This window comes from Sander vitreus, chromosome 7 (genome assembly GCF_031162955.1).
Source record: "Sander vitreus isolate 19-12246 chromosome 7, sanVit1, whole genome shotgun sequence".
Classification (NCBI taxonomy): Eukaryota; Metazoa; Chordata; class Actinopteri; order Perciformes; family Percidae; genus Sander; species Sander vitreus.
In genome coordinates, this window is record NC_135861.1 from 26,353,623 (window position 1) to 26,379,194 (window position 25,572).

General features: G+C 39.3%; 3 protein-coding genes across 8 annotated transcripts; 2 read left to right on the forward strand and 1 right to left on the reverse strand.

Annotated features, from left to right (window-relative positions):
- Positions 1 to 2,434: 2,434 nt before the first annotated feature.
- On the forward strand, positions 2,435 to 6,191 carry LOC144521251 (uncharacterized). Of its 2 annotated transcripts, XM_078255695.1 has the most exons (5): positions 2,439 to 2,670; positions 4,163 to 4,222; positions 4,365 to 4,424; positions 4,630 to 4,680; positions 5,271 to 6,191. In XM_078255695.1, exons 2-5 carry the CDS (start codon positions 4,171 to 4,173, stop codon positions 5,441 to 5,443), a joined length of 336 nt encoding a protein of 111 aa, XP_078111821.1. In that variant the 5' UTR covers positions 2,439 to 2,670; positions 4,163 to 4,170; the 3' UTR covers positions 5,444 to 6,191. The 2 variants fall into 2 exon arrangements, with proteins under 2 accessions (XP_078111822.1, XP_078111821.1); XM_078255696.1 differs by lacking the exon at positions 4,365 to 4,424 and having other exon boundaries at positions 2,435 to 2,670.
- Positions 6,192 to 8,482: 2,291 nt separating this feature from the next.
- On the reverse strand, positions 8,483 to 12,219 carry dazap2 (DAZ associated protein 2). The gene is made up of 4 exons (XM_078255694.1): positions 12,075 to 12,219; positions 10,852 to 10,970; positions 10,525 to 10,770; positions 8,483 to 9,865 (listed from the first exon to the last, which is right to left on the reverse strand). The coding sequence occupies exons 1-4, from the start codon at positions 12,085 to 12,087 to the stop codon at positions 9,737 to 9,739; spliced, it is 507 nt and encodes a 168-aa protein (XP_078111820.1). The 5' UTR covers positions 12,088 to 12,219; the 3' UTR covers positions 8,483 to 9,736.
- pou6f1 (POU class 6 homeobox 1) lies at positions 11,523 to 24,828 on the forward strand. Of its 5 annotated transcripts, none has more exons than XM_078255692.1 (11): positions 11,523 to 11,613; positions 14,216 to 14,308; positions 15,274 to 15,454; positions 15,569 to 15,735; positions 16,200 to 16,425; positions 17,711 to 17,955; positions 18,061 to 18,189; positions 19,618 to 19,914; positions 21,124 to 21,259; positions 21,343 to 21,511; positions 22,432 to 24,828. In XM_078255692.1, the coding sequence occupies exons 2-11, from the start codon at positions 14,255 to 14,257 to the stop codon at positions 22,775 to 22,777; spliced, it is 1,950 nt and encodes a 649-aa protein (XP_078111818.1). In that variant the 5' UTR covers positions 11,523 to 11,613; positions 14,216 to 14,254; the 3' UTR covers positions 22,778 to 24,828. The 5 variants fall into 5 exon arrangements, 4 of the variants coding, with proteins under 4 accessions (XP_078111818.1, XP_078111817.1, XP_078111819.1 ...); XM_078255691.1 differs by lacking the exon at positions 11,523 to 11,613 and adding an exon at positions 13,089 to 13,485; XM_078255693.1 differs by lacking the exon at positions 11,523 to 11,613 and adding an exon at positions 13,091 to 13,485 and having other exon boundaries at positions 15,599 to 15,735.
- The last annotated feature ends 744 nt before the right edge of the window (positions 24,829 to 25,572 follow it).

The window sequence follows — 25,572 nt, forward strand, 5'->3', positions numbered from 1 at the left end:
ATGGAGGTTTTAAAATGATAGGGACAAAAACAACGAGCTCTCACTCGGCTCACATTTCTCAGCTGACTTAATCGTAGTCGTGCATTGCCACGGACCTTCCTCCACAGCGCTGCGGAGGAGGGTCTGGCTAGTCCAAAGAGCATTCTGGGATGGGGGGAAAAAACGTGTTCAAGGTTAATTGGCATTTCTTTAAACCAATCACGATCGTCTTGGGCGGCGCTAAGTGTCGAGCCGAGCCACTGTGCCTCTGCGAAATAGCCTCGGGAAGGAGCTTGTTTTCGGTGGAACATGTGTACGTTCAAAGGTTGTTTTAGTCGTGCAACAACAGAAAACTCAGATTGGACAGATAGTCTAGCTAGCTGTCTGGATTTACTCTGCAGAGATCTGAGGAGCAGTTAACCATAGTCTTCATAAATCCACCTAACTTAATCATGACCTCCAACATAACTTGCATTGATGGAAAAGCTAAGAGATATGGCTTCATGCTATAAGAGTCCTAAATGTAAAACCTTCAAAAAGTTTGTTTGGACCAGATGTCTACAAAAAGGAACAGTTGCATTCCAGAGCTAAAATGTTGGGAGTAGTCTGGCAATGAGAGGTCAGTCTTTACCGCATTAGTTCGATGATAGTCTTGCATTGCCAGACCTTAGTTCGATGATAGGAAAATGTGTGTTTTTGCTTCATTCATTATAAGAAAAAGACATCAGATCTGAGCTTACTGAAATGTGTTGTGGTCAACTGAACGTCTTGAATTGTGACCACTAGGATTTTCATCATGGTAGACAGAATCAGGACAAAGCAAACACTTACTGACACTGAACGTGTGAAAAAAAAGATGATCAAGAGAGGAACCACAGACTACAGACATTTTGAATGACCGCATTCAAGCAGTTTTTTTTTCAGGTTTAAGCAAATGTTTAACCCTTTTAGTGTTTTGCTTGTTTACAAAAACAGGAAGGGAGGAGTGATATATTTATTATATATTATTTATGTATCATCTTGTCCAGTTGAATATGACTGACTTTGTGACTTCTTTTAAAATGAGTACTCCACACACAAAGATGAGTTATCTGCATTTGATATGATATGATAAACGTGGTTGTTTACCATGCAGGAAGGATGTCGGGTGGGCCCTAAAATCAGACTGGCACAGTGCTGATTTGGGCCAGTCTGGCATGGAAAACAAAACACCACATGCACAAACAGCACTGTTAACAATAGAGTCTAATATACACATATTTCACATGGCTTGATGTGGCTGAATCCCTAATTAGAAAAGCTACCACACAGGCTCTGCTGAGACAATATGAAATCTGGCACAGCCAAATGGAGTGCAGCAAATTAAAGATGCTACCAAGTTGCCTCATGGAACTTGTTAATATATTACCATTGCTCTGAACTGCCTTTCACTATATTTATATTTAAATCTTAAATCTCAGACTTTACTGATAATGCACTATTCCTTCCCTCTCTTCAATTGTTATTGTATATTTTTTTGTACATTTTTAAATGATATTGGATTGTTGTTATACTGCATACTTAACAGTATTTTTTTGTTAATATTTCTTACTGTCCTTTCTGTTTTTATTCTTATATGTTAAGAGAGTGTTGTACTTTGAGAGCAAAGATTAACCGGAGTCAAATTCCTTGTTTGTTTGCGCAAACCTGGCCAATAAAGCTGATTCTGGTATGCTCGACCCATGGTAGGAACTGAGAGTCAGCATACCTCGCTTGGCCTCTGCTGCACAGATTCGTCAAATGAATCTGCAACTATTATGATAAGCCATTAATAATTGATAATCGGAAATAAGGTAAGCATTTTCATTATTAGAATTAATTATTTTTTATTATATTTTATGACATAGAAAAAAATAATACTGTAACTAAAAAATTAATGAACAAGTTAATTGATAAGAGATAGATAGATAGATAGATAGATGATAGATAGATAGATAGATAGCTAGATAGATAGATAGATAGATAGATAGATAGATAGATAGATAGATAGATAGATAGATAGATAGATGATAGATAGATAGATAGATAGCTAGATAGATAGATATTGATTCATCCCGAGGGAAATTTTAGGCATCCAGTAGCTTAGACAAACATAACACAACAAACACACATACACACATATATCTCACATACATAAAAATCACTCACAGAAATGTAAATAGTTAACAATTTGTGAAGTGATTACAAAGGTCTGGTATAGACTGACCATGCGATGCAACATGTAAATAATTAATTTGTATCCTTACTGTAGAATGGAAAGCCAAAATAAAAATAAATTTAAAAAAAAATGCAAAGAAGAAAAAAAAAAGATCTGCCTTAAAATACGATTTCTAGCTAGCACATCCTCTACTCTGTTCAACATTTTACCTCATAAGTGATACATCTTACTAACACACAATCTTTGAAACGGAGAGGTGGGGAGGAAAGGGAAGGGCGGAAATCGAGAGCGTGTGCTCAGCTGCATGACTCACTCATGAGTGCTGCTGGGAGAAAAAGTATACCGACTTACTGCATTTCACCATAGACAGTAGACGCAGTTTCAACAGCCCCGCACGCAGCTTACATTTCAAATTTAAGTCAGCAAGTTTGGGTTAGTTTTCTCCACCTTGACGTCAGTGAAACCCGGTGTGTGACCCGCTCCGCTGCGCCCAGGTAAGCCCACGCACTGTTGTGATGAACAATGTCTGACTGTTGGGCGTTGAGAACCATGAAGGCTTCGCCGGGAAGTGTACACTAGTTTACACGAAACGTATTAAAGTCTTATTTCTTTGGGTGGCTTTGTGTTAAGTAAGCTAACTTAGTGAGGACTACGAAGAAGTTGTGTTTTCCTTTTAAAGGTTAGGCGTAGACAAAGAAAGTCAGTATGTCGGTAACAATGGTGAAAAAGGTGTTGTTGACCGGTTAATTTTCATATAATGTCAACGTGTTTATGGGTTTGTTTGTGTGTGATTCTTGTAGGCAGCCAGTGAGTTAACTAGCACTAACCATGAATAGTAATGCCACCTTTTAAGAACGAGCGTATCTCTTGTATTGGAAATGTATTTCTTCTTATTTTGGTACTGCTAGGACACAATTGATTCTTGTAGTTTTATTTATTTTATCAAATAGGCTTATAATAAACGTTCTACAGCCTATTTAGTAGAGTGTAATATACAATATACAAAAAGTTGTACTTTAGCAAAGTATTTTTCTTGTAGGCTAATGCTGCTTAGTACATCCACTTGACTAGTAGATTCATTATTAGTTGATCAGAATAAAATGAATCGGCAATTCATAAATGGTATTGTTTAAGTAAATTTTCAAGCACAAATGACGAAAAAATTAAAACATCAATCGATATTACACTGCAGCCCTGGACTAAATCTGGAAGATAGATAGATAGAGATAGATAGATAGATAGATATATATATATATATATATATATATATATATATATATATATATAGTTACATTGCAGATTCAGCAAAACAGTTGATCAGCTTATAACATTTGCTATGTTGACTTGTCATATTAACCTATCCAACAGTTTGTAGTTACACTAGCTCCACCTCCACCAGATACAACAATAATTGTGGCAGTAATAATAACCCCAAAAATGTTACCACTCTGACTGGGGCCATTCTCCTGCCCTAATGACTACTTATACTCTAATAATTATTGATTAATCTGCAGATAATTTTCTTGGTTAATCATTAGGTCTATGAAATATAAGAAAACAGTGAAAAATGCCCATTGGAATGTCCTCTAGCCCAAGGTGATGTCATCAGATGTCTTATCAGTCAGACTTCATCAGTAATTTAGGACCAAGAAGAGCAGGAAATGCTCCCATTTTGAAGAGCCTGTTGGCATTATTGCTAAAAGAAAAGTACTCAAAATAGTAACCGATTAATGTTTCTAAGTACTTCTACCACCGGTGTGTTCTGATAGATCGTCGTTGCATCACAAGGGATTCGGAAATAAATAAAGAGGTGTTACAGGTTTGTTTCAGTCCCAGCCCTTCATAAACAGATTAGTGTGGCCCAACACTTTGGCCTAATATTCCCTCCTCAGCCAGCCGATATGCAGTTACACAACTCGCTACTAGCTGACTGTGAGCTGAAGATAGAGTCCTGTGACATTTTTAACACACTTTTCTATCTTCCAGATTCAGATATGGTGCCCTCGCCAACACCCTCCACGTATATGAACACAAATGTGACAGAGGGTGAGTACACTGTTTATTTAGTTTAGATGTTTTAGGTATGTTATGAATGTACTCCCACTAATTGCAGCCAACAGGTATCCTGATATCATAACCTTAAAGTTTGTGTTGCTTTATCAACGTGTCATGCTTGTGTTTTGTTCAGCATCAGATATGGGGCTTTTAACATCCCTTCCTACACAAGCAGACACCACCATGATTCAGGGTAACTCCTACACTTATTTGGTCTGTTCATGTTTTCCTATAACTGGCACACAAACCAGTCTCCTCCTAGACCCACACAGTAGTGATACATGGTACAGTGTACTTCCTCTTCTCTACAGTAGAACAATTGTCTTGCCTTTTTACACGGTCTGTAATGTCACCAGTGGTTTGAAAATCAATCTCTTTGCTTTAATTTCCCCCCTCAGGGGTAACAACAACAGCAGCCCCCGCCAGTCCAGACTCCGCAGTTGTAGCAGGTAACTATTCACACTTTTATCGTAAGCTTTTTCTTGTCACAAAACGGCATTTAACCCTATTACTTCAAACCTCTAATATTGACTGTTGATTTGTGTCTATCCTACTGTCTACTTTATTCCCTTATAATGCCCATATTTAATGCTGTCTTTTTTTTAAAACTTTATCCTTGCACTGCTATATCGTTTTTATATTCCTATGTCTACATTATTCTCTTATATTGTCCATATTTAATGCCGGTCTCTAGACTTTATCCTTGCACTATTGGACTTATTTGCACTACCACCATGACACCCACTCATAGAGCACCTTACCATGCATACTGAATCACAGGGTCAGTCCCTGCCCTGTCACTGCAAGCGTCTCATGCTTATACATCCCTTAGTACATTCATGTGGAATTTTTATTTAGTATATTTTCTTTTTATGGTCCATATTATTCATGTGGATTTTTTAAATTTATTTCTTATTTCATCATCCTGTTTATGATGTATGTGTGTGATGTCTTTAAGCTACTGGGACCTTGAATTTCCCTTTGGGAATCAATACAGTTTTTTTACATACAAGTAAAAGATTTTGCCTTATTTTTCCAGTGGTTATTGTTCTCATCCTGCTGACGGTCGCTGCTTTGGGCTTCCTGCTTTACCGGTATCTCTGCCATAACAAAGGAGACTACAGGACGACAGGGGAGGCGGCTCCGGGGGATGACCCCGATGACGAGTACAATAACCAAGCTGCGAGCGAAAAGAAGGAATACTTCATATGAACCTGGTAAAGACTTACAGAGAGTGGGTGGAGAAAGACAAAAGGGTCTGTAAAAGACTAAAAAGGATATAGGACTGTTTTTTTTTTTTTTTAATGCATCTGTGTTTTGAGGGGAGGCCGCGACTTTCTGCACACGGGCCAGAAAAAAAACCTTGTTTTAGATTTTGTTGTGAAAAAAACCGCAGAGGCGCACAAGCAATACCAAAGATAAGATTGTTACAGTAAGAGTGAATATTATTGATGAATGAGGAGCGGGTGACAGACAACAGGTGTGTGTTGAGATTAGCAGAGCTAGGCATGAAACAGGTGGTGGGATTTTAGTGTGCCACAGTTACAGGATCAGTTAATACTCAACAGGAATCAAAATGTAAGGCATTTGTCTGCTACACTGTTTATCAGCCAAGTTTTAGGCCTCTTGTAGCTGCAATACGCTGTTTTATTCAGACCGTTTTCTTTTTTACACCAAACAAACCTTGTGCAAGACGTGTTGTGAAGCCATTGGGGGAAGTTACTTTTATATTGATATGCCTTGTACAATTATAGTTTTCCTATGCAATTATTTTATAAGCTAAAAAAACAATGTTCTCCTTTTGAATTCAGGACAGCCTAAACATTATTTGTTGTATTTGATTGTGTTGTACCTGGTTTTGTATTATTTCTTGCCAGACACAGTAACAGATGACTTCCCTATTTGAGACAAATATGGAAGGCAATAAAACTTGATTTTGGACTAGTGCCATTGTACAGTGTGACCGCTTACAGTGGTGTTTAATGCATTTTGAAATAGGCAATGTCAGGAGCCCACAATCTGACTTTGAATGGATGATCAATGCACAGAGAGTTGAAATGTTTTTAGAGAACATACAGCACATTGCACTGAGTTTGTTGGACACGGCTAGCTCCATCCAATATAATCGCATACAACACAGAATCCCACTATAATGAAGCTTACGCTCAGTATTTGTTGACTTCGAAGAGTCGACTGACAAAATATTAAGACACACCTTCGATACGTGACAAACCACAGCTTCAAATGATAATAGCTGTGAATTGAAATCTGACGGTATCAACAAGAACCAAATTTAATAAGCTTCATCAAAGGTGTGATTTATTGTGGGTTGTTGGATTAAAATGCGGTGGACGCAATAAACTGCCGACTCGGTGTAATGCTAGGTTGATCGTGACAAAAATACAGATCCATATTTGACTCAATACCTTTTTATATCAAAGTGACAATATTTTGGTTATTGATTCTTTCATACAGTATGTATACTAAACTAAGGTGGGTGATAATTAGTTATGACAAAAAAAAAAAAAAAATCTTTAGTGATATAGGTATGAAGGCCAAGCAAGTAGAAGCATCCACTCAAACAATCAAGTTGGTGAAACGATCAATTACCTGTGATGCAGTCCGGCCAGCGAAAGACAACATTTAAGCTATAATCACAACAAAACAATAACCAAAATCCCAGATGTTATCTCAGGTCACAGTCTTGAAATAAAAAAGAAAATTCTAATACATTGTATATGTAAATCAAATTAAACAAACATGCAGCATTTCAAATTTCCAAAATAACCTTTATTCTAAACTTACATTTTAAATTTTAAGTTTAGTATAAAAAAGTTAAGTGCACCTAAGATCTTTTTTTTTTTTCTTTTTTTTTCAAAGTACTCCACCTTTGACACTCATCTCCTTTAGTAATCTTAAAAGATCGAACGTGTACCAAAGTCTATCACATCACTTTAGTACATACATCTATTTTACAAAATATTGTAAAGAGAATCCCTGAACTATATATGTCCATAATCCTTCAACAAAGAGTAATCCATTTGCTGGCTGTGGTTGGCATAGCATCTACTGGTCAGCTGTAGTTTACAGTACTTCATATTGCTGGGACAGAGCCACCGTTATGTTGCTTTACAAACAGTTGGAGCAGAGATGGAATAAAAAGAGAAACATTTATTTATTAAGTTTTGATAGCTGTGGCCTCTCCCCCAGCAGAACTGTATGAAACGACAGCACGAGTGAGAATAAATGAACATTGACCAAATTTAAAAACAACTCGAGTGACACGTCAGTCACGGCTGGTAGAGTAGCTTGGCGCAGGAGCTGCTGTGAGGAGTTCATCAGATGAATGAAGCACGTTTCCAGACAGCTGGTCTCTCCCACTTAACACTGAAATCACCGAATGTTGGTCGACAGCAACAGCGTTTGTTTTCTGGCGGCCACAGCTGTTAAAACTTGATACCGTGTGTCGGATACCCAGTGACACATTGACGCTACCAGACACCAAAATGGAAGAATATCTACAAATATACGTTTGTGGTATCCATGCCGACTTACCTAGTTTCTGTTTCAGAGACCTTTTTTTTTTTTTTTTTTGTAAGTTTGCAACATAACGTATTGTGTAAAGATTCTAAAGTTTAATTAGCAGCACAAAAATGTCTTGGAAATGAACAATTATGCTGACAGTAATATAGCCTCTTTGCAAGTTTGCATACACTTTCAGGCTACTACTACACGACACACCTAGACATTATTTTCAATGGACTAGACTTGATGCATTTTCTAAATCTAAAAAAAAATTCAAAATTCTCACAGCTTTCTTTAAAAAAAGTCATGAAAACAGAATTCCAAAAAAAAAGTGTAGCCCCTTGTCCGCAACCTCTCAGATTTGCTTTGCAGTGCATGTCAGATAAAAAGTATTTAATCAAATTTTTTTACATAGCAAAAAGGTGCAAAAGTATGCAACAACTTAAAGATGTGATTGATTCACATAAAGTGACGTTAACACATTAACTAACAATTGCAGTCATGTCACTGAAGGTCTTGGTACCAACAATCTCATACCTGCTTATTCAATGATATGTTTTCTTTCTTTTTCTTTAAATTGTGACATTTCAAATTTCAAGTCACGACCAAACAGAAGTGCATTGTAGACCAAATCTTTGGTACAACCAGCTCATTGGTTCTACTAACAAATGTATTAGCCTAACTAGTCATGTAAATGTGGAAAAGTAATGAAGGAAAAAAATAAAATAAAGAAACACTGAAATATTTATTAAAGTCTCCTCAACCTTTGAAAACGTTGACAAGAAACTAATGCTATCACAAAGGTGACATTTTTCTACGGTGAATAAATACTTTTAGAAATTGGTTTAATGATACCAAATGATACGGTGTGAAAAGACAGAAAAAGACAGTGGAGGATAGTTCTTGAAGTCTGTACAATAAAACATTTAGTGTATAAACTCTGGGTATCCGACTGTGAAATAAAAACAGGAGACTGCTAAATGCTAAAATGTTACACCAACCACCGCTTCCCATTCAACTTACTATTTGGATTTTCTTTAAATTTCTTTCCTTTAAGTTTACTGAAGTTAATTTGTTTTAAATTCGGGCTATCCCCAGTGCTCTTTGGCACTTGACTATGTTCATCTACAAATTGCCCAACAAGGTACAGTAAACCACTTTGGATATTGCATGAAATCTTTTCTTTAATTATTTGCTTCAGTTTAATTGATCTAAATTTACAAGTGATTTAAATGTAACAATCTGTTAAGACTGTACAACAAATTTGCTGTTATATTTTGGATACTGTGCAAAGGACAAGACAATTCTAGCTAAAAGCATCCAAGATGCTACTTCTTTTCTTTTTTTTTTGTATAGTTGAGATGTAATTTCTCATGGTCATACTGGTATTTACATGAAACTATTACACATCTACTAATTTAACTACATTAAAAGTTTTTCAAAAAAGACAAATGGATTTTTTTTTTTTTTTTTTTTTGCGCTTTAACTGCAACTTTAACTGCATTTCACTTTCACCATAAAGCAGCTAAACTATATAATGCGGGTTATAACGGGTCTGATATTTCAATATTTCATTTACGTAGCTTTTACAGGTATACAAGAACATCTCAAGGTAATTTGCGATCCATTCGATCAAATGAGACCAGGTCTCTTGGAACAACTACAGATGCCTGAAAGAGGTCCAATCTGGAATGACCAAAGAGGTTAGACCCAATGGAGGATTATGGAATGAGGTCTACGACATTAAAAAGTTGCATTTGTCCTCTTCAGGCAGTAGCATTCGTCATTTGATCTCTAGGTCAGAAGTGGAGTACTGTACCTTTCACAAGGGCTCTAAAATATTACATTCCGTTAGGTGATATCAGTATTGTGGCATGACCAAGCAGCCTGAAGAGGGAGGCGTATGGGGATGGGGGGGAAAGAACTGGGGCATCATTTGGGACGGGGGGACACGGTTTAGGCATGAAGGAGGAGTTGCTGTTACCAGATGGTATAACCTCCACTGGATCCACCCAGGAAGAAGTTATTCTTGCGCTGTGCCATTACAACATTGGCACCCTGCATGGCAGCCAGCTGAGCTGCATTGGGGGGATGTCCAGGAGGTGGGGGCTAGAAAATGGGAGAAACGGGCACAAACCTTGTTAAGAGAGCTGACCAACTTTGGATTTGATACAATACTGAAATGAATTCTTAGTCTGGCTATCACCAGACTAAGCTCAATCTTTTAAGACTGAACATTAGTCTGGGGAGTCTGCTCTGTATTTTCTACTGCACAAGAGGCGTGATCAACGGGCATAGTTCAAATGACTCTGTACGCAATTGGATAGTCCTTCAACCAATCAGACCAACGATCTGGGTGACGTACTTAATTCTTTTGGCCACCAGCGGGGCTGGCTGGTAAATTAGGCTTTTACCAAAGCCGGCCGGTAGTAAGGCAAACGCATCCTTCTTTTGTAGGAAATATTCCAGGGCAAGTTTCTGTTCCGTTTTCAGAGAAAACTTGCCTTTGAAATCTTTTTAAAACGGCAGCAACGGGTTGCTGCGCCTCTATCGTCATTGTGTTAAAACCGCCAATAGCGCGCCAGGTGGATAAGCCAGTTTGTGATTGGTCCCCGCAGATTTGTAACGGAAGTAGGATAGAAAAATTTACAGGTTTCCAGCCTGAGCTGCAGGGCGAAATCAAATCGCCGGCGGATCGGTCTGGGTTTACCCAGTCTAATGAATTCTGGCTCCTTTTTTATAAATTAGCGAACTAGGTGGATACTCACTGGAATGGAAACGCCGCTGCCTGCTGTGAAGCGAGCACCAGCATCATAGCTGCTATCCACCATCACTGTTGAACCATGGGGGTACATGGCTCCCATGGGGTAGTAAGCCATGGGGACATTCTGGCCCATTTGCCCAACAGGCATATGTTGCATGGGCATAAACATCTGAGCACCAGGGTAGTGAGAGGACATCTGCGCCACCTGACCGGGCACCTGATGTGGAAGCACATATCTGGGCTGGTATATCTGCAGACAACAGAGATGAAAAGTCAGAACTGTTCACTGAGAGTATTGTGTTATCATATGACATATAAATGTAACAGTTACCTCAGAATACGCAGGTGGTGTGTCTGTGTAAGGAGGGGCCTGAGGAGACATTTGCATAGCAGGGGGGTATACAGGTGCAGAGCTCTGCTGAGGGTACACAGCCTGCTGTTGATATGAACCTGCAAAACAACATTTTACTTTAAACAAATGGTTGTCTTTTAGTCTTAGCAGTGACTGACCCAGAAATCCCAGGTTGAGTGAGTGATGGGTTTTTTTTGGCACTGTGTTGTTGAATTATGACAACACTAAACAAGAATTTTAGAGGTCAAATGTTTATCAGAAGCAGTCTCTGTCACAAAAAGTGCATGTTTTACTATGTGGTTAAACAAAGAATACCACCTTTTCAACAGTAATAGAAAATATCTTATTTAAATATGAACTGAACTTTAGTACAGCCCATAAATACAATTTATTTTTTATACAAAAAGATAAAAAAGAAAAGAAAATGGCCATTTTTTTTTTTTTCCCTGTCATTGTTTCCAAAAATCCTATAATGACATAATAAAACTATGAACTAAGTATGACAAATGCAGAATCAATGATTGTTATTTCAGGAACAAACGTATTCCAAAAACATAAAATGCATCAACACAAACTTATAACACATCTACACAGAGTTGAGCAAATAATCGGTAGATTAATAGATAATGAAGATAATCGTTAGTCGCAGGCCTACTTGGGCGCTTCAAACCCTGAAAGCAACAAAAGATCTGAGTATGTTCAAATGAGGTGCATTTAGCGGAGAAAAAAAGATTACACAAGGTATGTAACGTTACATATAAATATACTTACACACATACTATATTGTGCATAGTAGCAATAAAAAATGGACTATTATTAAAATTGTGGATACAGATTTAGATTTCCATGCATGTAACGTTTAACCAAAACAGTCAAATCTGCCTGTATTGAAGGATGCTAGCTAACCGAAAATATGTGACCTGGCCACTAGCTAATGCTGTGGTGATATAAGGTGACAGTAAATTTAGGCGTTCATTATTTACATCTAAAGTATCTTATAATAAACTAGATGCCCAAAATCAACGTGTGTGCTACACGGTTAGCCAGAAAACGTCCGTTTATTGTCATGTAACAGTTACGTAGCTAGCTTAACGTGAAGTCCGCTTCAGATATAACGCTAACGACAGCTCTTCATCTCTAGCTATATCAGGGCCGTAAAACGGACAGCTGACTAATTACCTAACCGGGGTCTGGATAAATACCTTTGTTGTTCATTTTTCTGGATTGATCCGGAGGCTGAGGAATATCTGATTAAACGGAGCTCTGCGTATCTTGTCACGGCCTTATAACAGGTTACGGCTTCACAATCATTCACTTCCTTGTTTTTCAGCTTCTTGTTGTTGTGGAAGTGGTGACGTCAGTCGTTCTCTATCTGTGGTTCGACGCACTCGGTGTTTTAAATGTGCGCGCCCCCTACCGTTAGAAACAGAGGAGTTCAGTGAATGGAGATGAACTGTTGACTTCTTATGTTGACGTCCTGGGTGGACAATATTTTCCATCCAGTCAGAAATACATTTATTTCCACTTAACTAACTTCACAAAACGCACCTCAAAACAGCAGGTGTGACACTACTACAAAGTCATAGTCACATTGTTAGGCAGATGGAAGTGAATATGGCTACTCTATTTAAAGAAAAAAAATAGCAGGCCATCAAAAAGCACAGAATGCCTTAGTAGGCCTACACACAAACATAGTTCTGCAAAGACAATGAGCAGTACCAATTCATAGAAGTAAATAGGGCTGGGCAATAGATTGACATTATATCAATATATGAGACTATATCGTCTTAAATTTTGGATATCAATATCCTTGTCATATAATATGACACACGCTTTCTACAGGGCCCAGAATGTTGTGCTACGCCCCTGGACACAAGTGTTATTTTTTACTGGTTTTAAAGGCTGCATTAAGTTATGTAATTTTCTGAACTTACCAGCCTTTTCTAGCTGTATTCTATTATTTGCCTTTAGTCATTATATCCACATTAGCCTACTGATGATTTGCCTATTTATCAAAAATCTCATTGGGTAAATATTTTGTGAAAGCACCAATAGTCAACAATACAATATCGCCGCGATATTGACATTGGTGTATTTCGTCAAAAATACTGTGATATTTGTGTTTCTCCATATCGCTGTTCGTGTAGCAGCACAATGTGTTTAGGCTATCTATTATTTCACTGTCAACGCTTCCTCCTCGGCTTTTATTTGCGCTACTTCCCCTTTAAGAGAACCATGGCACCTCGCAAGTGGAAGCAGACATTTTTCAATGCAAGATTTTTTCCTTGCATAAATTATGTTCATGACGTAGTGCAAAAAAGCCAATTTTGTGGCAATTTTGTCCGACTTTACAGCTCAGATAGGATTTTGTGAGACCCCTGATGGATTTTTTGCTATCTGAACTGTTGCAGAAAGGGCATCGTCATTAAATATTAAGAGAGAGGAGATCCTAACATTGCAACCCTCCTTATCAATGCAAATACCTCTTTTGTGTGCAGTCACAGCGCCTGTCTGGGAGCTGAGATGAATTTTTAATTAGGTGTGACTGAAACAAACTGTGACAAGGACCTTTATAAAAGCGGGGGATTACAGAAAATAAGCTGCATTTACGCGGTAAGTTGAATATAACAACCGGAGTCCAGTCGAGCCTGCTGCTCGCGCATAGCAGCGAAATGGCGAGAGGAAATGAGTTTTGGTTAATATGCAATGTTCGTAATTAGCATAATTTATATATTTATGATAAAGAGAGGGAAATACATAATATTCGCTCTTTAGCCACGGGTAGAGATGATTTCTGTCGCATGTACTTGGTGGTTAGTGCTTGTCTTGAAAAGTGGCCGACGCGGCGAGACTTTTATTGGCCAGGATGGGGGTGGGGAGCTCATCAACACCCGCTGAAGTTTTGACAGATCCTCATTCCTAACAGGGCATTGCAGCGGGATATGCACCATCTTGAATCATTTTTTTTGATCTGCGATAAAAAAATGTAACCACTTCATGGCCACGATCAGCGTGTTTCATTACGTTCTCTGCAGCAGAAGTGCAACACAGCATGGCCTGTTTATAGGCCCCTCCAAATAGTCTGGTCCTGCAATGACAGAAATAGCCATGAATAATAATAATAATAAAAAACCCAGCCCTCTGCATGTGGTTCTGTTTTAACTAGCGTTTGCCCCTATAGTGGGCATACTATGGGCTAACAGGGGTCACCATCATGAAACCTCATATTTAGTTTTCATTTCTGAAATGGCTGCAAAACATTAGGAGTGGATTAAGTAGTCAGACACTAAATCGAGAAGAGACATGTTTCAGAGTTTGTTATAATGAATGTTTGTTTATCCAGAATGTCAGGAAGACAGTGACTGTGGTGGTGCAGTGAGCCATGAACTCCAAGGATCCCCCTGCCAAAGATGCCCCACTTACTGTCAATGAGCAGGTAACACTCACCTGTCTGTTAAAGCACGATGAACGGCCTTCTCTTCCCACCATAACCACTCTAAGCTTAGCCAAACCCTGAAAACCTATGTTGTCCTCAAGTTCTCTGCTGCTGTTTGCTCCTGTCACCCTCCATGTGTCAACATACCATACCACAATGGAATGATTAACCTCCACAGAAGTCCATTGAAAACAGGACCTACTTTAGGGGTTAGCGGTCTTCAAACTGCCATGCTTAATAATAACTTGTGTTTTTTCTCTGTCTAGTAACATTCTGTGTGCACATAGTCAGTAAACAAAAGAAATGCTGCAGAGGGGGAGCTTTGAAGAAAGCATTGCTTGAGCTGCTTGTTGGCTAATGCTCTTATCATTGTTGTTTTTTTTGTACTCATGCCATGCGCTTTTCATTTGTGTCTCTTTTTGTTGTTTGGTTTGTTTTGGGTCATTGTGTCCTAACATGTGCTCGGCTTCTCTGTTCTCCGTAGCCATTCACTGTCTGACTGCAGAAGTCTTTTTTCAGCCATTTAAATCCTGCACTTTGAAATTCCCTGCCAAAGACAGCCAGGTATGCATCCTCCTCTCTCTTTTCCTGCGTTGTCTCTCTGCACCTCCAGCCCAGGTTGTCTTGCTGCCTCTCCTCTAGGTCTTTCATATTTTCATACCATGAATCATCCTATAAGTCAAAATCTTTGATTTACTGTATGTGGTTAAAAGGGGACTTGATGAAGTAGAGAAATACTAAATTCAGTTATTGGCTATTTTTGTGACCCTTCAGGTGCTAGATTAAGTGAGACTTTTAACATATTACATTTTTTTATTTACGTAGGTGTTTCACAAACTAATAACACAATTATAGCTAATTTATCTATTGTAACATTTTAGAACCCTGAATACAAAATAGAATAGTGTAGTGCAGTTTCTTTTGCATATGAGTCATCTCAGCTTCTACCCCTAATTGCTGTGCAGGTCATTGTGATGTCTGGCCATGAGACGATTCGTGTGCTAGAGGTAGAAGTTGACGCATCCCTGCCATCATCGGTACCTGATGTGAAGAGTGAAGCCAAAGCTGAGGAGGGAGTGGCTCGGCCTGCAGAGCAACCTGAGGCTGGCAGCACGCAGGACGTGCCCCAGAGCACTGGGGTAGTAGGTAAATCATGGTCATACTAGAAAATGAGGAATAGTAAGATGACTTATTGATACATACGTGACACAGTTGAACTGAAATGTTAATGACAGCTGTGAAAACCACTTAAAATGTCAGTAAGACCCAACCGTGGCTGTGCTCCTGCAGTGCTGGGCGAGCAGCATGTGGTGTCTGTAGAGGCTCCTGCCCCTGCTGTCCAAACGCTGACTCCTGCTGTCCCCGTCAGTTTGTCCCTGTCGCAGCCACAGGCCGCCATGCCCATAACTGTACAAGGCTGTCCGCAGGTATGGCTGGGAACTCACACACTGACTACATATTCATCTTAAGTCTTCAGAGAAAGAATGTTGTAGTCAATAGTTTGCTTGTCTCATTCGTTTGTCTTGAAACCAGGGACAGAAATGAACAAGAACTCGGGGGTGCATATCATCCCAAACACCTGAATACACAGCCTCGGGCTGAGAATTATTTTTTCCAGCAACTGGAGAAAATTCAAACCATACCGCTGCAACAACAAAACATCAAATACCCAATATGTTTAAAAAAAAACAACAACTCAATAGTGGAGTGGAGAAATATAGTGTATTTGAGTGCAATGCAATGAAAAATGTATTATGGTTAATATCAGTAAAATTGCCCCTGTAAAAACACCAGAATGCAAGTGAAAAGAGCCAAATAAGGTAAAAATATCGTCTGAAAAAAACAATACTCTGTTAATCCCAGTCACAAATCTTTTAATATATTACATTAGGTGCTGACCCAGGAAAGTTTGGCCACTCTGATGACTGGTATGATGGCCCAGACAGGATCCCTGGGGCAGCCCTTGCTCATCCCCCTCAGTATGGCAGGCTCCATTGGTGGCCAGGGTGGTCTGGCTGTTCTCACCTTGCCTACCACCAATGTAGCCACTATCCCCGGGTTCACAGCAGCTAACACGGCCGGAAATCTCCTCAAACTGCCCTTTGCTGGCCTCCAAGGTAAAACACAAACTCTCTGTGTATGTGTGCTCCCTCCCCATTTAGTCTCTAATATTGAGATTTCTAAATACAATACCAACATTTTTAATTAGTCATGCTAGTGGCCAGTAGCGTCGGCAGCCGTAATCCTGTACGCACCATGCGTACATTTTTTTCTGTTTTAATGATGATGATCATACAGTGGGGAGTTCTGGAGAGCCAGTCTGTCATCTCCCATCTCCCTGCCAATCACGGGTATGCATGGCACATGCATTGTCAGTGTGCATGTTTGGTGGAGCAGATCTGGTCTGCTAGTAACGTAATCTCTGCTGTTGTTGCTCTGTTTCTGTGAGACATTGCGACACATCTTTAAGTTTTCTCGGCACTGTTTTGAGTGCTCTAGGAATACAGTAAATGCGAGAACTTTACACTTGTCTCCGACTTGTAATTAGGACAGTAAAGTGAGCATGTGTAGCCTATATGTAACTGTGAATAAATAGATTGCCAAATCCCAAATTATACAGCGCACTAGACATTGGTTTATTTTTAACCCAGAAACTGCGCCCAAAACAAGCCCTTTTTGTTGAAAGTCACTACAGATACATTATTTTGTGGTGTATTTGGCCTTCTGCATGACTCTCCTGCGAAAAGCTACTGTATTAAAGCTGCCATGATGATTGTGTTACAAGTTTCATGTGCGTACTATAAACTAAAATCCTGCCGGGGCCACTGCTAGCGGCGCGGCTCTAGGAATAGCAAAGTCAGTTGGTTGGTCAGTCCACCACTTTGGTCCACACTGAAATATCTCAACAATGGGTGGATTGCGATTACATTTTGTTCAGATTTGCCCTGGACTTTTCGTCTAGCACCAACAGGAGGTTGACATTACACTATTAGATGGATTGTCATGAAATTTGGTTTAGGCATTTATGTTCTCTTCAGGATGAATTGTAATTCCTTTGGAGATCTGTTAACTTTTTAGTTAGTGTCATCAATACTTTTGGTTTATAACCAAATACCAGCAAAACTAATGGCATTCCCATCTGCCTCAGCTGTAGTTTTTGTTGAGTGTTATTTAGCGAATGTTAGCATGTTAACACGCTAAACTTACATGGTAAACATTACACCTGGTAAACATCAGCATGATAGCGTTGTCACTGTGAGCTGGTTAGCATGCCGACGGTAGCATTTAGCTAGACGCTAGCGTGGCTGTAGCCTCTGAGTCTTGTGAAAATGTTTTGAGTCTATATTGTGACACTGAACTACAGAAAAATAACAGGTTACAAACTCTTGAATTTTTACTCAGCTGCGACAGTCCTGAACTCTGTCCAGCCCCAACTGCAGACAAATGCCCAGACGATGTTCCAGCCGCAAGCAGCTTCCATACAGCAGGTGCAGGCGACGTCTCAGCCAACACAGGTGACCAATGCACAGGTTACCGCTGCTCAGGTTGCGGAAGCCCAGGCCACCTCGGCCGCCACTACTGTCTCTCAGTCCAACATATCCTTAGCGGCACTCCAGACTGCAGGACTCTCCATCAATCCTGCTATTGTAAGAACGCTGCCTGTTCATACTTTCTGTACTCTTTATGTTGTGTGAGTCGTTTAATTTATTTTTCTGTGCTATTGACATACATTGTGTTTTTTTTCTGCTCAGATCAATGCTTCTTCTTTGGGAGCTCAGCCCCAGTTCCTCAGTTCCCTCACCTCCACTCCCATCATCACCAGTGCCATGTCCAACATGGCTGGCATCACCAGCCAGATCATCACAAATGCCCAGGGACAGGTGGGTGTCATAAAATAATGCTCAGTTTCTATTATGTTATGTGATGTTATATTTGTGAGTTTGGATTTGTGTATCATTAGCCAAAAAAGATTTCTAGGGCCCTATTTTAACGATCTAAGCGCACGGCTTGGCGCCAAAAAATTCACAACAATCTCTATGCCCCCAGGACACAGACACACACACACACACACACACACACACACACACACACACATAGCCGCTCTGCTGCTGCGCTGGCTGCACGCTCTCTGTTCACAACACTGCCTGTCGGGACATTAACGTGAAAAAGCTTAACGTGGTTTAATATACCTAAACAATGATCACCAAATTTATCATGGCCATATCTTGTAATGAACACTTAAGTCTGTCAAAAAAACTAAACCGAAATCCAACGATTATAGAAGTTATCTCACATTAGTGTTGTCTTCTTCATTGGGCGAGGAAAAAGCTTGTACCTAAACAATGATCAATGATTACCAAATTTCTCTCTCATATTGCTCCTCATAACCACTGAAAACTTAAAAAAAATCGAACCAGAAATGTGGTGATGATTGATTGATGTTTAGGTACATTAAACCACTTTTACCGCCTTCTCATGTTAGGACTTATAAAGCCCATGAGAACCGTGGGGAGTCAACCCACAGCCGCTCTGCTGCCCTGCTGAAAATGTGAAGCAGAAACGCTTAATGTCAGATAACGTCCATAATAATTGGAGTTTGGGTTAGATTTTTTGACAGTTTTCAGTGGTAATGAGGAGCAATATGAGAGGGACATTTGGTAATCATTGATCATTGTTTACGTACATTAAACCACGTTTCTATTCATTAATAAGCTACAGGACAGCGTCTTTCAAAACATGACCTGCGTGAAAGAGGAAAAAAAAAAATTAATGCGTCATTGTACCCAGGACTTCTGGAAATGTACTTCCGAATGCGTCTCTGTCACCAGCACATTTCAAACCAAACTGACGCCCATGACTGAACACATCTCACATGCTCTCCTCACATAGTACCATTAACATTTTTTGGACGTGATCCCATTGATGCATATTGTTTGATAATCACAACCTCTCCAAGGACAATGACAATGCTTTTGTGTCTGTTGGAGGGAATAAAAAACCCATCCTCTAGTTAACATCAATCAGCAGTGCTATTTCAAGTCAGTGGAGCATAAGACAATTTCTGTGAAAACGGATTTGTCCTCTCAAACAGTTCCATTACTCAATCCGACCATTATTGCAGCTCATTGGAGTTTGTGGTGCAGTGTTTACTTTTAAAAGACATGATTTGAATCTAAAAGAACTGCTAATAGGACGTACGTGACATTTGTTGAATTATTTGAGAGTGGGTTTTGTAAGCAAAAACTATCACAGAGATTCACATTCAATTAATCGTTTGTATTTCTTTTAAATTCAAACAATGTTTACAGGTCATAGGAACCCTCCCACTGTTGTTTAACCCAGCCTCGACACACACCCTTCCCCTCCAAGGCCTCCAGGGCCTCCAGGGTCTCCAGGGCCTCCAGGGGCTCCAGGGTCTTCAGGGGCTCCAGGGGCTCCAGGGTCTCCAGGGGCTCCAGGTCCAGACTGTCACCCCACAGCTGCTTTTCAACGCCCAGGGCCAGATCATTGCCACACTAGGGAATGGGTCTGCAGTTGCAACCTCTGCTACTACAGTTCTGCCCAAACCCGCTAATCCTCCAACACTTACCAAAGCTGTCACACAGGTAAACAACAAAAACCTGTCTGCATTTACACTTGAAAAAGCAATCACTGTTGCATCTCAGCAAAAAGGCACTGCGGAGTACTGGGTTCTATCCCCTGTCTGAGCAGGGCCTTTCTGTGTGTTTGCATGGTGTCCGTGTGGGTTTCCTCTGGGTGCTCTGGTTTCCTCACACCACCAAAAACATGCGTGTTAGAACGTCAAAAAGTAACGTGACCTGAAAACAGTGTGTAGTTTCTTTTTAGCATCTCACAACACACTTTCCGTCACTATGACTACTACTACGGTCAGAAACATTGTGCCAAAATATGAACAATAACGTTGCTGTCAACGGGCTTATCTGCTAATGTTAGCTACCGACCGTTAGCTTGAAACCATCCAGCAAATAGACGGTACCGTAGTGTGCCGCTACCTGAAACCGGTGATTTAACGTCACCGCTCATTTTACACACAGTTTAACAACAAAACAAAACGCGGAGTGAACATTACTAGCTACGTTTTTCATGTTGGTTTTGAGCGGTATGCACCCCCACTAACCTGGAAAACGGTTTTAAAACAGTAACGTTAATACAGCGTGTCGGAGGAATATAGTGTCTCCTGCAGCGGGAAGTCAGAGGCAGAGGGACCGTCACCGCAGCGTTCGCTAACGTTAGCTTCTTTTCTCATCTGGGGTCTGATAAACAGTAAATTCATCAAATTCAGTGTCCACAATGCTATTTTCCAATAAACTGTAGCTGTCATATTTCACACGACCCGCGTCACTTTGCCTAAGATTGAGTGACAAGTAGTACTCGCCCTGTTGTTTATTTGGTTGCCATGACTTTGCGAGTAATGACGTCCTGTCACTGTTCCAGTTGCTCACCCTAAAGGGTAGAGAGCAGATGACTGTTCGCTTGAGTTCAGTAGAGCAGACGGTTCTGCAGAGTTGTGTAATTACAACTTTATGACTTTTCATAAACAGCTGAAGGAGCCGCGGTGTACTGAGCGGAAACCCTGTTGTGCGTCTGCCCTATTTCTGATACCGTGGCGGCAGAAATTTTACCGTGGCCGGTAATATCAACATGGAGTAAACACTGTTATCTTATCTAAAAGCTGAATATTTGAATAGACGCAGCTAATTGGCGGATCTTTTAACTATTCCTGAAGGTATTTAAATATGCTAAAACTTTGCCATTTTGCCATCTAAGAATATAATTTCTTTGTTGCTACACAGACTTCGGTAACAACTGTCAGTCAGTCACCAATTGTCATCGCCCCGCAGCCGTCTGTACTGAAGACTGCCACCACGCTCTCCTCCACAGTACCCATTACCTGTGGAGACATTGCAAAAGTGGGCCAGCTTGTCAGCAGTATGTACACCTGCTTCTCATATCCAAACATAGATCCATTTTAAGTAAGTAGTTATTTTTAACCAGACTCTTCGCAATTGTAGAGCCCCAGCAGGTAGTCAGCAGCGAGGAAGGCATTAATCTGGAAGAGATTCGAGAGTTTGCCAAGAATTTCAAGATCCGCCGGCTGTCCTTGGGGCTTACTCAGACACAAGTAGGGCAGGCTCTGACTGCAACTGAGGGTCCGGCCTACAGCCAGTCTGCCATTTGCAGGTAAATTACTTCCCTGTTCATGTTGTCTTGCATATGGAAGCTTTCCTCAGTAATGTAATGTATATTCTACACTAGTCTCTCTTTATAAAAGCGTGTATACAGTGCATTTGATATGTCCATAGACTGACCCAATTTGCACGCACACAAATAACCATTGTAACACTTTTAGAAGTGGAATGTAATTAAGGCCCCCATTGCAAACATTTACTCATCTACTCTCATTATGTCAATGCAGTCATGCTTAGTGGAGTGAGTGTATCACAGCGACATATGACATTTATATGTAAAAGACTGTAGTATTACATCCTTAAATTAATGTATTGATGTGAATGTGTTCAGGTAACTTAATTCAAACACATCTTCATTGCTTTGGCTACATTCTTCATAGAATTAAGGAGATCTGTGAGTATAAATTGTATTGTTTTGTGACATATTGTTTTATATTGTTTATTTCCTGTAAATCAAAATGATTTAACAAAATCCACAGTAGGTGGAATCATACAGAGCCCAAGCTAGCTGTTGCCTGCTGATTCCACTGTTTATGCTATGCTAAGCTAAGCTAACCGGTTATTTGAAGAAAGCCAATAAGCAGGTTTCCCAAAATGTGGAACTATTCCTTTTAAATTAACATTTTCATAGGCTATTTCCATACAGAAACAAATAGACATTTGGGAGAATACAGCTTAAGATTTTCTTGATCTTACAGTAGCTTTTAATATGAACAGCAATGGGGAGTGGGCAATATTTAGAGGTAAGTAAGTAAATTAAGTCAATAGGTTGGTTAAAGCTTGGTGAGCTAGTACCCAAAACAATCAACATTTGTTTTCTGCAATATGAATTCATAGGGAGGAACTTGAGATACAGTTAATACAGTGTGTTCTCATGAAATAGGTCCGACTGAACTTTCTTTCGTACCGCAGGTTTGAAAAGCTGGATATCACGCCCAAGAGTGCTCAGAAGCTAAAGCCTGTGTTGGAGAAGTGGCTGGCTGAGGCCGAGCACTGGAACCAGAAAGGCCAGCAGAATCTGATGGAGTTTGTTGGCGGTGAACCATCCAAAAAACGCAAGCGGCGTACTAGTTTCACACCGCAGGCAATAGAAGTTCTTAACTCCTACTTTGAGAAGAATGCATTGCCAACAGGCCAAGAGATTACAGAAATTGCAAGAGAGCTAAACTATGACCGAGAGGTCGTGCGAGTATGGTTCTGCAACCGGCGACAGACGCTGAAAAACACAAGCAAAATCAATGTCTTCCAGGTTCAGTAGCGACCTCATTCTGGGAGGGTTCGCCGCTGATCTTTGGTCGTTTTTTTTGGAAGATGAACATTTAATACAGCAACACAGTTGTGAATTGTGTTGCCAAACTCTATTAAAGAATATGAACTTTTTCAGAAAAGGAAGGAAATTACATAAGTGTGTAATTTAATAATAATAGTGTTATGAAAGAGTAGTAAAGATGAGTTGTGATTGTATTTTGAGGCGGTCTATGTGTACACAACTCCTGTGTGGTGGGTACTAAGTCAAACTGCATGGTCTTTTTATCATATACAGTGATGATAATACACGTGTCATATTAAAACATTTGAATAACTTTTATACAAGTGGTTTTATAGGCTATCCCTCTGAATTGTATTAAGTGACAGTGCATTGAGTCACATTGATTTTAGTCACATACTTGTCACTTTGTCACAAACCCTGACATTACGCTGATATTTGAATAACATGCTTTTGCCACCATGGATGTTTTCAAAATGCTTGCTGCTCATTGATTTCATATTTACATAGTATTTGTACTGCGTGAGCAGCTTTGCAAACAAATAACGATTCTGAAGATTTTGTAAACTAAAATAGCTTATCACCTTATTTTTATCAGAATTAGTTGTCCAATTAACGCCAAACTTTGCTATCTATGGACTCCTGACTTTGCAGCAGTGTTTTAGGACAATCATCATTCTGATATTTCTTCATCATTACAAAGATGAGCTTAAAATCTGTAGTAATTTCTTCTTGTGTGGCTTTGATATTTTTATTCAGCAGCGTGAAAGGTGTCACACTGTTGTGGCTGTCAATAGAGAGGGTCATTTCTGATGACATAACAGGTTCTTATCAAAATAAAGTTGTAGCCTCGGCTATTGCCTATGATGCCACAACTAAACTGATTTTAGTTATTTTAATTTTTTTTTTTTTAATATGCACACTGTATATGTGTGAATTCACCACAGTCTGTCCTGTTTTGACATTTTCTGTTTAATGTGCTTATAATACTCAGAGTATTTTGTGATTTCCTCTTTATTCACGGTTATCACTCTTCCCCTGGCTTGACAATGTTTCTGCTGCATTTTTGGAATCTTAAGTTAGATAAAATATGTTTTAGGAGGAGCTTAATTGGCCAATTATGAAGTCAATTTGAAATAGTCTTATGTTGCCTAGAAACATACTGTAAGCACCATATTTTTTTTTTTTTAGCTAATCTTACTAAGCCTAATATCAATCAAATTACTGAATTAAAAAAAATGTAATCAACTGTTCAGCCAAGGAAGGGTTTTTGTGGTTTAATGTGTTATGACTTTCAATCTGAATGAGTTTGAAGAGTGTTTGCATGTGCAGTCTGAAGTTATTTTCTGTAGGAACAATATGACGGCGTTTTTCTTTGTATTTGCCAATTCTTCAAGAATTCTTCGCACTTTAGTGACAGCAGGGAAAGTACAGTAAAAGGGTTACGAATGGTTTATGTACAGTGCAAGGGTTCAATTATGTATGTGGGAGAATTTAATGTCTGCATTTCAGTGTTTATTGAACAGCAAGAAGCTTTGCTTTGCAAAATGTAGCAGTACTGGCAAAATTGCAATCGTTAACAAGCAACATCTATCTCTAAGATTAACTTACTTTTTATGCAGATGAAATGTAAAATACTGCAGATTAAATATAAAACCTAATATGCATTAAACACATTCTTTGATTTTGTGAATTACATGGTGCATTTGATGGTCCAGCTCAGTTTCGTTTTGAATAATTTTGAATAAATAGGCCTATATTGCAGTGGACATACATACAGTATGCCTAACCATACAAAATAATTGATATTACAAAGGTTATGCTTTAATGTGTTTTCCTTCATGTTCAATATGGGATGACAATGTTTAATATTGTTTAATAAAGTTATCAATAGAGAAAAGAAGAGCTAAACTATAATAAGATATCAGCTATAAGTCATTTGATTTTTGCAAAGCACATAAAATGTGAGAAAAGGGAAAAAGAAGTTGAATGCTATCTGTCTTTCTGTCAGAAAAATCAAATAAACCCTGTTTTTACTAACCAATCCTTATTGTTTTTGATATATTTTCAATGAGAACAGGACTGATGAGGACAATATGACATACTGGACACTCCAGAAGATGGCAGTAGTGCGACATTAGGGATGCAAGCTGGCCTAAAACCCAAGAAGAAGAAGACCAAGAATGTCAAGTCTGGCTGGGTGTGAGTGGGGGAGGGGGGGCTGATAGGGAGACGATGCTGCTTTTCAGGCCATGATCAGGTCTGCTCTTGATTATGGGTCTGCTTCTAAAACTGTTCTGGCTAGGTTAGATGTGGTGCTGGCAAAGGCTTTGAGGCTTTGATGTGACTAGACTCACTTAGAACTTAACAATTCACTCACATTTTAGCTACTGAAAGATTTGCAACAATGTTCAACCGTCAACCAAAGGTTTGTTTCAAAGGTGTACAAAGTTTGTGTAGTGTTTTAGACCTTGTTCATCTCAGTTCATTTAAATCTTTGAGTATCTCTCTGGCTTTGCTGACAAGAGTATTGTAGTTGTCTGTGATGCTTGTTCATGTCAGCAAAGAAGACACATTATTTTTCCATGTTAATTTATATATATATATTTATATATATATATATATATATATATATATATTATTTTTCCCTTTTTTCCTTGACAGAAAAATCATATCGCTCGTGAAAAAGTTGAGGGAGATAAGAGCAGACAACGCTCCAATGGGAGGTAAGAAAGTTGCTTTTGAATACAGTATAGTTAGTGACTGGGAAAATAAAAACATCTGTA

Coding starts and splice junctions, on each gene's coding strand:
- LOC144521251 (XM_078255695.1), top strand. CDS start 4,171: ATGGTGCCCTCGCCAACACCCTCCACGTATATGAACACAAATGTGACA. Junction 4,223..4,364: donor GAACACAAATGTGACAGAGG/GTGAGTACACTG, acceptor TGTTTTGTTCAG/CATCAGATATGGGGCTTTTA. Junction 4,425..4,629: donor AGACACCACCATGATTCAGG/GTAACTCCTACA, acceptor TTCCCCCCTCAG/GGGTAACAACAACAGCAGCC.
- dazap2 (XM_078255694.1), bottom strand. Junction 10,771..10,851: donor CACCACCTGCGTATTCTGAG/GTAACTGTTACA, acceptor TGTTGTCTGCAG/ATATACCAGCCCAGATATGT. Junction 9,866..10,524: donor GCAGCGGCGTTTCCATTCCA/GTGAGTATCCAC, acceptor CCCATTTTCTAG/CCCCCACCTCCTGGACATCC.
- pou6f1 (XM_078255690.1), top strand. CDS start 14,666: ATGCTCTTATCATTGTTGTTTTTTTTGTACTCATGCCATGCGCTTTTC. Junction 18,190..19,617: donor TCACAAATGCCCAGGGACAG/GTGGGTGTCATA, acceptor CAATGTTTACAG/GTCATAGGAACCCTCCCACT. Junction 21,512..22,431: donor AGCCAGTCTGCCATTTGCAG/GTAAATTACTTC, acceptor TTCGTACCGCAG/GTTTGAAAAGCTGGATATCA.